The 15,514-nt window shown below is 23.5% G+C and overlaps 2 protein-coding genes across 2 annotated transcripts; one reads left to right on the plus strand and one right to left on the minus strand.

Annotated features, from left to right (window-relative positions):
* Positions 1-8,115: 8,115 nt before the first annotated feature.
* Positions 8,116-9,985, minus strand: LOC113549478 (signal peptidase complex subunit 1). Its single transcript, XM_026950799.1, has 4 exons — positions 9,818-9,985; positions 9,314-9,373; positions 9,161-9,247; positions 8,116-8,342 (listed from the first exon to the last, which is right to left on the minus strand). The coding sequence occupies exons 1-4, from the start codon at positions 9,851-9,853 to the stop codon at positions 8,202-8,204; spliced, it is 324 nt and encodes a 107-aa protein (XP_026806600.1). The 5' UTR covers positions 9,854-9,985; the 3' UTR covers positions 8,116-8,201.
* Positions 9,986-10,194: 209 nt separating this feature from the next.
* LOC113548793 lies at positions 10,195-13,085 on the plus strand. Its single transcript, XM_026949862.1, has 3 exons — positions 10,195-10,365; positions 10,612-11,098; positions 12,392-13,085. Exons 2-3 carry the CDS (start codon positions 10,646-10,648, stop codon positions 12,599-12,601), a joined length of 663 nt encoding a protein of 220 aa, XP_026805663.1. The 5' UTR covers positions 10,195-10,365; positions 10,612-10,645; the 3' UTR covers positions 12,602-13,085.
* Positions 13,086-15,514: the final 2,429 nt, after the last annotated feature.

Below are 15,514 nucleotides of genomic sequence, written 5' to 3' on the forward strand. Positions count from 1 at the left end.
TTTTACAGAAATAAATCTTATAATTATACTTCTGTATACCAATATCAAATATCAATATATACAAAATTGATTTTTTCAAAAACTGAAAGTTTTGCTGTTTTGACTTTTTGAGTATATAATATATTGGTATTATATATTTATAAATTTATAATAATAAATGTATGTATTCAAATCAATTTTTCAGGTGATTAAAATAAATAAACATATTAGTCTTTGCGTTAATACTTAATAAACCCAAAACCTATGTTACGTGATACATGGAGTTTCACACCATCATTACACCTATATCAACTAACCTGCTGTCGGGGTTATATATAGGCATATCTTTATATATAAAAATTGGGTGTACCATGTACGACGGGTATGTCCGCGATGCACTCCGAAACTACTCAGTAGTCAGTACTCGACTGATTTTGATGAAGTTATGATCAATGTGTGTGATTTGGTTTCCATCATGTTAGGTTAGAATAGTTTTCATCCCGATGACTTCAATATTATCTTTTTATTTTATTTAGGACTGTGTAATTGTTTTTAATGAATGATATACATAATCGGTTAATCAATTGAAAAAATGCAACGCTGGGCGGAACAATTTATGTAAAATTGATATGTCGGAAATATCATCTATACACCGAATCAGAAAACCAAAAATAGTATTTATCCTCATTCCTCGAGTAATATATATAATATAAAATATGTATTTTTTAATATCTTTTTTTTATTCAGACTATTTATTACAAAAACTAAAAACACTGCTATATAGACTTAATATAAAAAATAAATGATAACTTGAAAAATAAGAAAGAAGAGTCCTTCTAGAAAAGGTAAGTACTTTGTTATAATCTACATAATTATATATATACTAACCCAACCCACGTAATAATTTACTTTTTTCCCCAAATTGTGTGATTGTGCTATAGCGTTCCATAATATGATGAGTCATTGATGACTGATGGTAGAGAGTTTAAAACGATAGAGGCTAGATGAATAGCGAATATGTGAACAATTAGTAGGTACCTATTGATTTAAATTTAATTAATTATAGTAAGAATATATTGTCTAAATATGTAGTAACTATGTAACTATATGTTGGCTGAAGGATCGTCGGTTATTGTTTTATTGTGATGTAGACGTGCATTACATATATAAGGCTATAACATTAGGGTGAAAATGGTAAGATCGAACGTGACGTGTGTTTGTGGTGTGCGAAGTACTTGCAGACTATTGCCTATTGAATAATCTATTCTATTGCATAACATAAGATTAAAGTATTAACTAATTAAGTGATTAAGTGAAGTCGTGAAGGAAAGTGTTTGATTTTTGTAAGTATACTAGATAACATACATACATACTAGGATTTAAGACAAATAATTTGTATTTCCCTTGACTATAATATTTATAGCTATCTAATCAAACATTATACTTCATAATAGTTTATAGTCACGTATTTTTTTTAATTATACCTACCTCGCAAAACAATACATTTTTCATAAAATAATATACTTAGATACATTTAAGTTTAATATATCAATTACCATTTTAATTTCACATTTATATTGTATAAACAATTTCATAAAAATATTTAATATTATGTTTTATTTGTTTATAATTACCTACCTAATGAAAATTAACAGATATATTTAATGCATTTTATGCATTTATATGCGTTTTTTCATAGTCATAATAAAGTTATAACTTATTATACCTATACATCTGTAGATGTACAAATATATTATATACATATATATAATAACTATATTAATTACCTACTTATTAGTGTACGACTATTGATAAGTAGTAGTATTTATAATTCATTAATAAATTAAATAAACTTACTTAATATTTTAAACTTAGAAATTTGTATATAATTTATCCGGTATAAGGTTAGTACAATTTTTTGGATAGAGTTATTACGTACCTATAGTCTTGGAATTATTGAATTTGGAAATTGTTATAAATGTTTACATTTTTTGAGTAAATAAATATATTTATTTTTATATATTAAACTATAAGAGATATAAAATCTATAAATAATTCTTCAATAATAGTATTAAAGCCTAGTTTGGCAATTCACAGTTAACCATCAAGTCAATGGCGTAGTCACGGGGGGATGGATCCCCCATGACCTTTATATATATATATATATACTCTGTAAATTATAGCAACTGATAATTTTATGTTATGTGTTTTTACGAAAATTAAAGTTTTTCGAGATATATATATCCTCTCCTCCAATGAAAATTCTTGTCTGCGCCACTGCAGCAAGTATTTCGCAAGCCACAAATTCTTGTCAAATTCGATCTGTAATTCTAATGTTACTGGTAAAGACACTATAGTACATCACAATACCACATTAAAAAAAAACTGATGATCCTTTAGCTAACATTCATTTAAAATCATTTCTAAATTCTTAGATGAATTTAAATTAATACCTAATTATTCCTCTATTTAATATTTATCATTATAGTCAATATTATTTTTAACATCTAAAATTAATATGTAACTCATTGGTACCTAGGTACATAAAACTCTCTCACATTTATAATACTCATATCATAGTAAGGAATGATTTAACACATCCATATAGTGTGTACCTACAAAGAATTCCAAAATAAGGCTAAGAAGACAGTGATGTCATAACCCGATTTTCTAACAAAAAAAGTAAACCATTACGTCATAATATAAATTTAAAATTTAGTATAGGTAACTACTACCTATTTTATGACAAAGTATACCTATATCTTTATCGGCTCTATTGAAAGTCGTAATCAATAATCATTCTTGTTTTTCAAATTATTTATTTTATCTATTCAGCAATTGTATTATCTTTAGTAATTAAGTTATTTAAAGTTAATTTAAAAATATTTTTTAACTTAAAGGTAAATACTAGGTATGGTTACACACTATCCCGTGTTCCATGTAAACCAAGTGTTATCAAACGATAACCTGTGTAAAAAATGTTCTTAATTCCTCTAAAAATATAAATTGGTGATTCCTGGCATTCCCTGCAGTAACCTTGTTCCTTAGTGTTAGCTATGTTCAGAATTTTCTTGTTATTTACCAAGTAAAATTGTTAAATCATACTATTTTATACTGTTTAGATTTCACTTTTCATCAGGCCTTAATACATAATAACCACATTTATAATCACTTAACTACGCCATACATAGTATAATTTAATATTTTCAACTATTAAGAAAACAACTATTTTATGTTAATAACACAGCTTAAACGGTAAAAGTTTACAGTATTTTTGTAAAATATTACAGTTTAATTATTCATTACCTTTAGCTTAAAATTAAAATATCGTAAAACCCATTAGAAAACACAAATAATGCTCTTACCTTTATGTTTGATAAAATATTAGGTTAAAATAAAAGATCGCTTAACAAATAAAGTTTAGGTACTTCAATAATTGTAACTGTTAAACACAAATTTACCATATTGTACGTTTAAAAAAGAGATAACACATTTGAAGTGGCATTACCTTAAAGAGTACATTTACCAGTCTTTTTAAAATAAATAAAAAATGTTTAATTAAATTTATTTATTTACTCATAAGATTAAAAATAATTCGTGTTTACCTGCGGGTGTATGACATATGATCGTATTATCTTTAATATAAAAGTAGTTGGTAATGGGTAGGTATAATTAATTATTAATTTATTATATCTTACTCATACTATTTTCTGTGGGTATCTATGTCGGTTATAATATAGTACCTTATAGTATATTAATACAAATTTACAATATTACGATTGTGTGACTATTATGGGCATGGTTTAACGTCGTCTTTAAGGACTAAAGAGTAAATTAACCAGACATTTTAAAATTGTAACAATAAGTATAGACTATAGGGTGTATGTAATGGGAATAAGAATAACTGAAATACCTAAGCAAGTTCAAATTTAGCATAAAACATTTTTTGATGAAATTAATCTTATTTATAAATTATAATAATACAATTTAAAAATATAATATACATCATAAGTACAATAATTGATTGTTTATTAAATTATAAATTCCAAATTCCAATACGACAATGGATAATTTATATTTTATAGCTACTAAAATAATATGCTATTTGAAATTTTTATATATTATACACAAAATGAACAAATAGTTTCATAACTTATCAAGTATTTTATCGTGTTATGTTACACTTTGAAATTGTTCTAAACCTATACCCATGCACAGGTCCACAGTCTATCATAATACGTAAATTCGTCTACTATTATTATGTATATTATTATGATATACACATGTTGCCCATACTTGGATGAACATCGTTGTCGAACATGTTCGTTTGTAATGTTTCACATTTGACATATTAGGTAGGTACTATAAAGTATAAGGCATATAAGACTATATAGGCATACCTATGCCATATTTATAATGTGTGCACGTACATGTTAAAAGTCTTAAAAGTCTGAATATACGTGCGTATATATGTAGTGTGGATGTATTCGTTAACAAATTAATTACCTACAGACTACAATTAAAACAAAACCCTACAAAAAACATCAATAAATAAGTGGCATACTGCCCGATATCTGAGTTTTTTTAATAATGTTAGATTTTTAATAAGGATGCCAAAATTTAAGCAAGCCAATTTTTTTCATTGCCAAGCTATTTTTTTCATCATATAGTAAATGCGTGTAGTTTATGAATGTATGAGGTATGACGTATGTGTGGGCTGAAAGGTTATAAGTATGTTTAATGTATTAATGAATAAAAAAATTGGAAAGTTGTTGTGGTGTTTTGTTAGCTACCGATCGTACATCAAACATCATTAGTTTAGAAGACTTTAACATTCATTAAAATCGAAAGAATGCTACACACTTGCACGTGTTGTCTCCGTCTTACAAAATGTAAAACAGCAAAAACTGTTTTGCGCATGCGTAGAAAGAACTGAGAAGACTATACAGTCATAATTAAGAAACGAAATGTTCACCACATAAAAAAGAACTTTGACTGAGAAATATCGTTTTGATTTTTTTGATATCGGAACTATAAAAAAATCATTCAAGTTCGAAAAACACAAAAATAATGGATTTTGAAATAATAAGAACTTTTTTCGTGTAAATGATATCAAAATATTAAAACGTTATTTCACAGATAATGTTCTCAACTATATTATTTGTCAATTTAGAATCTTAACTATCACTACAGCCTGAGTGATTCTATCCCGCGCAAAACTATTTTTGTTGTTTTACATATGTATAAAACGGAGATAGCACATGTGGGTCGTGGGTGTAGCGTTCTCTAAGTTCTTTTAATATAAAGCTTTTGCTCTACGTCTGATAATATCTATGAAAATGCGAATATGTTCAAAATGAAGAAGAAAAGTTTTAATTAAATACTGTATTCGTTTAGAGTTCTTGATAGTTGTTACTGAGCACACATTGTGACGTTAGTTTGCTGTTTGCGAAGCAGTCAAAACACAAGCTGACATTTTGAATTCTATAAAAAAAAATGAGCATATTGTATATTATAAACCTATTTTTGAAAATTTTAGATACTGCAAAACCAACAAACTACTAAAAAACTTTATATTCATTTTTTTTAGCATTAGGTGTTAAAAAAAGGAGAAATAGGTCCGCTCTCCTGTTAAGTAATAATGGAGTACTGAAGTAATTACCCTGTGTCCTTGTTATTAAGTAAATTGTTTTAGGTTTTGTGTAAAATTTAAATTCAAATAATTCAATGATAAAATAATTTTATACAAAAAATGATTATGAGTGAAGACCATCAGCATATACAGTGATTTTATCCAGGTACGGCTCCAAGGGGGGGGGCAAGAGCCCCCCCCAGAAAACAGTTCAGCCCCCCACTGAAAAATATGTACGATATAATAAAGTTAAATTTTTTATTTTATTAATTAAAAATTGAATTTATTATAAATTATAATAGTTGAATATTAATGAAGTATGAACAAATAACATCTTTGGTCTTTTTATTATGGATTAACCTACTACTATTGTCTAATAAGGAAATAATTTACTACAATTTAAAATGAGAAAAAATCTTTTATTTATTTATTATTACCTTTATTGAGTACTAATAACTGGATGAAAATAAACAAACAAATGTATCCCAAATTATTGCATTAAAGTTGAGTCAAACAAATTCATCTGTTCATTACTAAACACAGTTATTTTAATTTATATTTATGAAATGTAAGTAAAAAAAACATAAATTCATTCACAAAGGTACCTATGTATATTAAAGTAATAAAGCAATTATCATTTTTGTACATCATTATTAATATAGTTGTTGAAGGTCTGCGATTAAACATTTTCTTACATAAGATACATAAAAAATATTTGACATTATTCTTAAAACATTTTTAACAATTCAAAAGTTTGTACTATAATATAGCTAATAGCTATATTATGTTATGTTATATGATACGAAAATATTTATATTTTATTTAAATAACCTCATTGATTGTTGAAAAAACCTTAGCCTATGTAAAAAAAATATTTGCCCCACTCTGCCCCCCCCTGGAAAAAAATTCTAGTGCAATGCTTGATTTTATCGAATAACACTCAGTATTTCAAGATCTATTAAGGTTTTTGAAAATATTTTTCTTACATAATATCAGATCAAAATAAAATAATAATTTTTTTAAACATATGTTTTTTAAATTATTATTATTTTTTAAGCTTTTTTTTTACTGTACCACCCGTACCTACTTTCTACAAATCAAATTAACAATATAGGTAGGACAAGTAGGTAAAAGATTAAAATTTCCTTTAAAAATATTTTTGAATTACTTCAAAGTACTAAAATTGCTATTCTTCGTATAAAAAACAAATATCTTATTTTCAAATGATAGGTATATCTTTAAGATTTTTAAATAGCTTAAAAAACTTGTGAGGAACTTATTGATATTTACAGAAAAAAAAAATGATAAAAGTAATACATTTATTTCTCAAAAATCAATTTTCTGTTTTAAAGTTTAAGACATCGTAGTGCTCGCAAATGTTCAATGAGAGGGATTTTTAAATGAATTGTGATGGGTAGAACATAAGTCATAAATATCAAGGATTTGGGAATTAAATTATAAATATTTAATATAATTCGTAGCTATAGACTAAGATATAAATTATAAGTATATTAAAGCATAGCTTATGCTTAAAACTATATATGGTAATATGCTTTTGTATAATCTAGGTAAAAATTTAAATGCAAGTTGTATTTTCATGTCTCAAAACAATTTTCAAGCAGACCCAGAATGGGCCAGCAAGCTACCGCACCAAGCGCGGTTGGCTGCAAGATTATTATGATATATAGGCCACTTGCTAAAATATCTAGGATCTAGCTATTATGGGCCAGTAAAATTATTCTGCTCGGTAAGGTCCCAATCCGGCCCTGTTTCCAAGCATAACATTAATTGTATATATCAAACAACTTTATAATGAAACTTTTATTTTGCAATTTCATAGTTGTTTTTTTTAATTTTAGAGCACTTTTTAGGTTTTTTTTATATGTTTTATTATGACGGATAACAGTAACAACTATTATCCTTAATATACATTTTAATTACTGAAAAACTATTCGTTTAGATTTTGATTTAAACATATTAACATATTAAAAAAAAAAAATATTCAATATAAATAATTTACGGTAAACAAAGAGGTTCTTGTATGGTAAATAAAAGTTTGTATCAATATCAAACACTCCTTACGTAATACAAAATATCTTAAAAAATTGAAAATATAGTTTTTAAATATAAGATATAAAAAAATTCCATAAATTAGAATTTGAATAAATTTATAATTAAATGAAAGAATGGAGGAAGCAATGATCCTGTATAAATGGATATATACAAATAAGTTGTTTTATATGTATATAATATATGTGGCTTGCATTAATATCAAAAGTATCAAATTATGTAAATTTAAATTTAAATAATAAAATAAAAAGAGTTTTATTTATTCATTTAAATTTAACACTAAATTAAAAATAATTTTTAGGAGCAACTTTTTAAATATTGTAATATTATTAATTTTTATTAATACAGTCGTTTTTATTTTTAAGATATTTAAATCTGCATCTTAATCATAATATTTTATTTTATTCAAAATTATTATAACGTAATATGTATAACATAAATTTATTTCAAATAATGGATTTAAATTATATAATATAATAGGAAAAAATATAATATTTAAAAAAAAATGCTACCAACTAGTTCACTTTGTTTTCTTTTTTTCTTTTTTTTTATCTTCTTTGTATTCATCATAGGTGAGGTTATTTTCAATTTTCTTAACCTTCTTTACTTTTTGCCATTTGAGCGGATTACGAGCATAAAATGGCCAAGGTGGAATTGTTAGCTAAAAAAAATAAAAAATAAAGTATTTATAATTTCTAACAGTTAATCCAATCATAGTTTTAATGTATTATTATAATTATAATTTATTATTAAGTACTAGTTTATATATATTACAGTTATTGTCAGATAACTGGACAACTACAGTTGTCAAACAAAAAAAGTTATTTGCAATAACAATTATTTATTTACAATAATTATTACTTACAATTTTAAAATTGATATTATTTTATTAAATTAAAATCAAAACATACCAATATGGTTATTTTATTTATGTTTTAAATGGACCAAATTGTATAGATATTACTGGTGATAAGTGTTACTTCACACTTATTATTATTTCTAATCTGTTATCAATGAATTTATTGGATCCAAACAAATGTAAAGTTGTATTGAATTAAAATATAATATTTTTTGAAATAATATTTTAATTATACTAGCACATAGTTAATTATTACTAGCAGAAGAATCAATGAATAGATACAGCAACAGAAGTCTGTAAAAACCGTATAGATTGATTAATTTTTCATTTAAATTTTTTTTTAAATACATTCTTTTTGGATAGCATTAAAAACTTGTTTGGATTCAAATGATCCAATTATAAATTCTTAATAAAGATAAATAACAATTGAGACATAACACCAATTTTGTCCGTTTCACATTTAATATGTATGATAATTATTAATAATATACTTGATATAAAATACGATATTTTAAGGTTGAATTATTAAATACAATTTAATAAGAGCTTTATACATCAATACTAAAATTATATTTCATTTTTAAAATTATTTTATTATTATATTATATTAATTCACTTACTAAAGCAGAAACAAAAAATCCAATTAATGTTAGACCAATTGTGATTGAAAATTGCTCTTTTACGTATCCCAAAATGAATCCAACAAACTATTAAATATAAAAAATAAAATATTAATATCAACATTTAATTATTTAAATATAAAAAAAACTTACACCACACGTAGTAATAATTGTTCTAAATAAATATTCAGCATGTTTTTGTCCAACAAAATCCTAAAAACATATTAATCATTTAAGTATTACACATTTTATATTTTAAATTTGTACTAGGACATATTTTAGTTGAATTCGAAAATTCAATATAAACATCTAATAAAGAGATTAATTGTATTTTAAATTTCATGGTACATAAATGTAATATCTTTATTTAAACATATTAAGTACATAATAAATACTTCATGATAAAATAAATGTATTTGAAAATAATGTTGGTTTTAATAAAATATTAAAAGAACCCTAATAAGTATAGTACTTTGATCAAGAAACTTATTTAGATGTTTTTGTACATGATTTGCATAGCTTTAATTTGAAAAACGTAGGGTTTGGGACACATTGCTGTAGGATGAGAAGGTACATCAAATCAAATTTAAGCATACATCGAAAAATTCCTTAAAATATGTTCTGATCATAAAGCTAAATGATTTTAAAATCTCTCACCATATGCCATTTCCAAATTGATAAATTATCGAACATTATGAAAAACTCACAAATAAAATAATATATTTTAACACAGATAAATTCTCAAATATAAATAGTAATTAATCTTCAAAAACTCAATTATTCTGAAATTCTGAATACAAATTATAATGTATTAATATGTCTGTGATAGTAACACAAATATTATAAATTTGTACACGACATACATTATCGTATTGATAATACCATCTATCACACGTCACCTTAATATTATTTAAAGTCCCTGTAGTTCATTGGTTGTTATTCTTTGGTTTTAACTTATCAATGTATTTCGCGCTTTTATCACTATCAGTATTTATTTATTTTCGTTTATTATTTGTTTACATTTTTTTTATTTGAAGTAATATAATATCTATTAGTCAATTTCTTTTCTACCTGTAATGTGAATTATGCATTAATAAATGTATCTAATAATGTAATTACAGTTAAGTTATATTCTGGTTATGAACATTATTATCCAAAAGTAAAAAACACATTTTTATTACGATTTAGTCATCATTTAAAAAATGGTTTGTTATTATCTAACTTATAATATACCTTATTAAGATTGATAATTTTTGAATTATAACTACTTTTGATGGGCGTGCAATAACATTGTATTCTAAATTAAAGTTATAATAAATATCATTTTTTAAATAATTTTTTCATGTTTCAGTATAGTTTTATTAGGCAGCTTATTTGAGAATTAACTATCTAGCATATATATTATTAAAGCATATTGATCTTTAAATATATTTTAATGTTATCCTAACTAGGTGATGTAACTATAATTTGAATTTTCAACCAAAGATGGATACCAGTCGCAATACAGTTGCAGCCATATTAGAAGAAGTTAGAGATGATGTGCATAGTTCAACAAGTCCTTTATCACATCCAGCACATCCTACTAGCACTAATGATGCCAATAAAATTGTTATTTATGTTCAAGACAAAAATCGTTTTGTGAAAACTGAACAAAATGATTTTTTTAATCATATAAATGATCATCCACTTTCTTCAGAGAACTTCAATAATTTACGTCCAATTGCAGCAAGAGTACAAAGGATATTTGCATCTTTGGGCACTGTTAGTCAAGGTCTACTTGCGGGAGTAGCATTGGCACAATTATTCTTGGGTGAAGCATCCCATCGATCACCATTAATACTGATGTCATTTTTCTTTTTGTCAACTATATGTATGTGCACAGTTCTGGATATTTTTGACTTGTATAGATGTGAGAGCTTCAAACCAAAATATATTTTAGTAAGTTTAAATAATTAATATTATTACTAATTGATTTTATAATAACTAAGAGCAATATATTATGTATATTTCTTTTTTTTTAAACTCATCATTTGTCCTATATACAAGGTGAATTTTTAAGCATGCTCACCCCCATTATCATGCTTAAATTATACACATATTCAAATTCTGATTATTACATAGTTCCAAGTTGTTAAAATAACAACGTTTTTATTAAAAAATTATATTTTTAAATATTTGTTATCCTTATAATTTTTTAACTTTTTTATTTTTTTGAATGACAACATAGTTTTAATTTTATATTCCAAAGCAGTATATTTTTTGAATATTTTGATACAAAAAAATCAAATTTAAGATGAGTAGTTTATGAGTTATACGTATTTAAAATTTAGACAAGTGGAGTAGTGGACAAACATTTTGTGGAGTAACCCCTTACCACTTCACTCTGCGCATTAAAACTTTAAATACTTATCTCATAAACTACTCACACTAAATTCGATTTTTATGTATCAAATACTCAGAAAAATATTCTGCTTTGGAATATGAAATTAAAACTGTTGTCATTCAAAAAAATAAAAAGTTTAAAAAATTATAAAGATAAAAAATATAATTTTTTAATAAAAACATTGTCTTTTTAACAACTTTAAACTGTGTAAAAATCAGAATTTGAATATTTGTATAATTTAAGCATAAAAATGGGGTAAGCATGCTTAAAAAATCCCCTTGTATATTCATTTATTCAAATTTTGAAATTTTGAGGTATAAAAGATTCTTTTTTTTTTTGTAAAAATAAATATCGATAAATCTTTTTTCTTAACTAAATGTTTAAAAAAACAAAGTGATTTTTTTTACACCTAAAAGAATTAAAACCTTAAAATGTCCTGACTTACCCCTTTACTATAAAAAATGGATTTTATTATTTATATAATTGAAGAATTATTATATCCTAATACTATTATAATATCCAATATTTTTATTAATGTTATATTATAATAATATTATTTTCGTTAAGATTAAGTTCAACATTAATTTAGGTTAATATCAGTCTAGTAAAAGTAATGATAATCTCAATCTACCTATAATACTAAAAAAATTATTAAATATAAATATTTTCTTCAATTTTTGTCAAATTATTTGCTGTTTTCATAAAATAATTCTCTTTAACTTAAAATTATAATCTGACTTAAATTTCTAATCAATAGTCAATACTAACAACATTTTTATCCAAGTAACTTAATTTTTTAATTATTTATTCTCAAACCAATGTTAAACAATTCATTTTATTATTTTCAGGTATTATTCTTAAGTGTATTAACAGCTTTAGCTGCATTTGCATGTGCTACATATGATACAGCTATTATGTCTGGTAAAGTTGAAGCTAAAGTCTCGGAGACTTGGCGAGCATTAAACTGCTGTCGATGTTATGGAGCGGTACTTGGATGGATTATTATTATCATTATGAAACCTAAAGATCAATTAGCTGAGTTTCTGAATACTGATTAGTTTCTTAGTTAAAAAAATAAATAAATAGATAGATAATGTTTATATGAAATTTAACTTAAAATATTCACTATTTTACATTTGAGTTATATGGACTTGGAGAAGACGAATGCTAGAAATTCACTGGTCTGAAAATCAAATACAGTGGTTTATGTTGATGAATTTACAAATTGATCCATTTCCTTGAGTCATAGTTTGGTTAATGTGCGAAGCTATATGACTTAATACCTATATGATCTCTACACTAATCAATTATATCAATTCATATTGAATTATTTTTTTAGGTGATTCCATTTCACGATTTTTTCACTATGTATAACTACTTAAAATATTGTCAATCAGTAGGTGCCAATTAAATGATTAGTTTTGGGACTCAATATTTAATGATTGAGTATGATAAATAAATCATCTACTATATATTATATAATATTTAAAATGTTAAATTAATTTTATATATTTTTTAATATAAAACCAAACCACATTTATATTTCATATAACAACTATATTTTATTCACAAAGAAACTAGTTTTATTAATATTTTTATGATATTAGAATACATTTCTATAAAAAAAATCTTTCTTTTTTTTTTTTGAAATTTTATACACAAGTAGTGGAAGATTACTTGAGCAATTACTTGTACCAACATTTTAAGCACCTAATTGAATGAAAAATTACAGTGCACAGTTTTTTTTGTTAGATGCCAAATAATTGTAATTTTTTTTTTAATTAAATGTATAATCAAAATCATAATCAAAATTATTTTTTACAAATTGTTATTGTTCAATGTAATATATTAAAAATAAATCTAATGTTCAAATATTGATGTGCCTTATGTATAGAGTTATTGTTTCTACATCAATCTGAATTGTGTATTTTATTTTTGTTTAAATTAAAAAATAATTATTAGATATTTGTAATACAATTGCATGTATACTTATTAGTAACTAGAAAATATTATAATTATGTTAATTTGTACTTGTCATTAATGGGACAAATATGTTTAATTTCATAATTTATTTTAAATCGTGTAAATTTTGATCATATTTATTTTATGTTTGAATCATAAAACATGCAATAACTTTATCTGAATATTGTATAACAATTGAAAGATTTAATTATTTATTTTTAATAAAATAAAATTCATAACTATTCAATATTTATTTTATTTTATTTATTTTTTGATAAATTAAAAATTTTTATAAATGAAGTAAGTTTTTGATATTTCTATATCACTCAATTTACATGTAAAATATTATATGATTTATATTTTAATTTAATATTTTCAATGTAATAAAAATATTATATTTCAATAATATAAAGCAGATATATTTATGATAATTAAATATTGTATTTATTCCATTATTATTAATAACATTTTTTTAAGAATTGGTTAGTTACTGTTATTTTTATTTATTTGTTTCTATAAGTAAAAATGCTTCTGGTAAAAATAAATATTTTTTCCTAAAATATTGTACTTGCGACTTGTACTTATTTAAAAGACAAACAAATATAATATAATCAATGATATATAGTCTATTATAATATCTAAACATTGTCAACAGATTTTATGAATACCTTACACTTTTTTCAATATAGAGTTATAGAATATTATATTTTTAATATAATTGAATTTGAAAAAGATCCAATTTTAAATACAGGCTGAGTAGTGATTAGTGAATGTCCGAATACTTTAGGTACACAACTGATCAAACGCAGTTATAAAAACAATGATATTTGCATAATGCATAGCAAAACTCGACTTGCGACTTTGCGTGCGTTGCACGGTATGCGAACAACAATTGGTCCCTGTCATAATTTTATACTCGGACAATTAGTCCTCGGCTTAAAAGTTAAATACAAAATATTTGTTTATCATTAAACGTACTTTAAAATGTTTTCTCAATAATACAATACTTTTAGAATAACCTTCCATTCAATTTTTAAGCTTTAAAGCAATATAAAATTTAAACAAATGATGTATTTTTAATTTTTAATAATTTAATAACAAAATCTGAAACATTTAATAATAAATTTAAAAATATTGTTAGAATTAAACTTCCAAATATTTATAATTTTATTGAATTGATACAAATAATTAATTCAACAGCAATGATATATCGGTGACAAAAAATAATGATGATTTATTTTTTAAATAATTTTTTGAAACCTTTAAGCGACAAGGAAAAAAACATTGTTTCTATTTGTAATAATTTTTATAATAATTTTTCAAAAGATGATCTTTTGAATTATTTGTGTAGGCTTTCGAGATTTTCATAAATTGTAATTAATATGTATGTTATACTATTATAAATTATTTTTTTATTCGACTATAATAATATTTATTAATTTATTATTATATTATTATGTTCATTTTTAATTTTTTTTAAACAAATAGCTGTTATTATATTCTAAAAGTATTATATTATTGAAAATACATTTTAAAGAAAGTTTAATAATACAAAATATTTTTATTTTAATTTTTTAATTTTTAATTTATTTATTGTCTGGGTATAAAATTATGACGGGAACCAATAAATTGTCAGCATACGATATTTTTTTGAGGGGACCAATTGTTCTAGATCCGCGTTGCACATACTCATAAATAGGTAAATGTAAATTGCAATATGATATTAATTAATAATTTGTATCCGAATAATCGTTGATTATTGTTTAATAAAAAATAAAAAAAATTAATGTGTGCGCGTATAATAAATTAGATAATATTGTATTCAAATTTCCCACTCAAATATTATGCTATCGATGACGTCACTATTGTATATTTTTTATTTTCGTTAGCATTATAATCGATATCAGTTTAACATATTTTATTGACCTAAGGTAAAATAATATAATATTATAATAATGTTAAAATGATTATTATTTTTTTTTTTTATCGTAAATTATTTGTGCCTTTTT

The sequence above is a fragment of the Rhopalosiphum maidis genome, chromosome 1 (assembly GCF_003676215.2).
Source record: "Rhopalosiphum maidis isolate BTI-1 chromosome 1, ASM367621v3, whole genome shotgun sequence".
NCBI classification, from domain to species: Eukaryota; Metazoa; Arthropoda; class Insecta; order Hemiptera; family Aphididae; genus Rhopalosiphum; species Rhopalosiphum maidis.

Bases quoted from the DNA above. Each gene is read 5' to 3' on its own strand.
- LOC113549478 (XM_026950799.1), bottom strand. From the start codon at position 9,853: ATGTTCGATAATTTATCAATTTGGAAATGGCATATG. The intron at 9,374-9,817 runs GTGAGAGATTTT...ATATGTTTTTAG, and splicing joins CAATTTGGAAATGGCATATG to GATTTTGTTGGACAAAAACA. The intron at 8,343-9,160 runs GTAAGTGAATTA...TATTTTTTTTAG, and splicing joins GATTTTTTGTTTCTGCTTTA to CTAACAATTCCACCTTGGCC.
- LOC113548793 (XM_026949862.1), top strand. From the start codon at position 10,646: ATGGATACCAGTCGCAATACAGTTGCAGCCATATTAGAAGAAGTTAGA. The intron at 11,099-12,391 runs GTAAGTTTAAAT...TATTATTTTCAG, and splicing joins TCAAACCAAAATATATTTTA to GTATTATTCTTAAGTGTATT.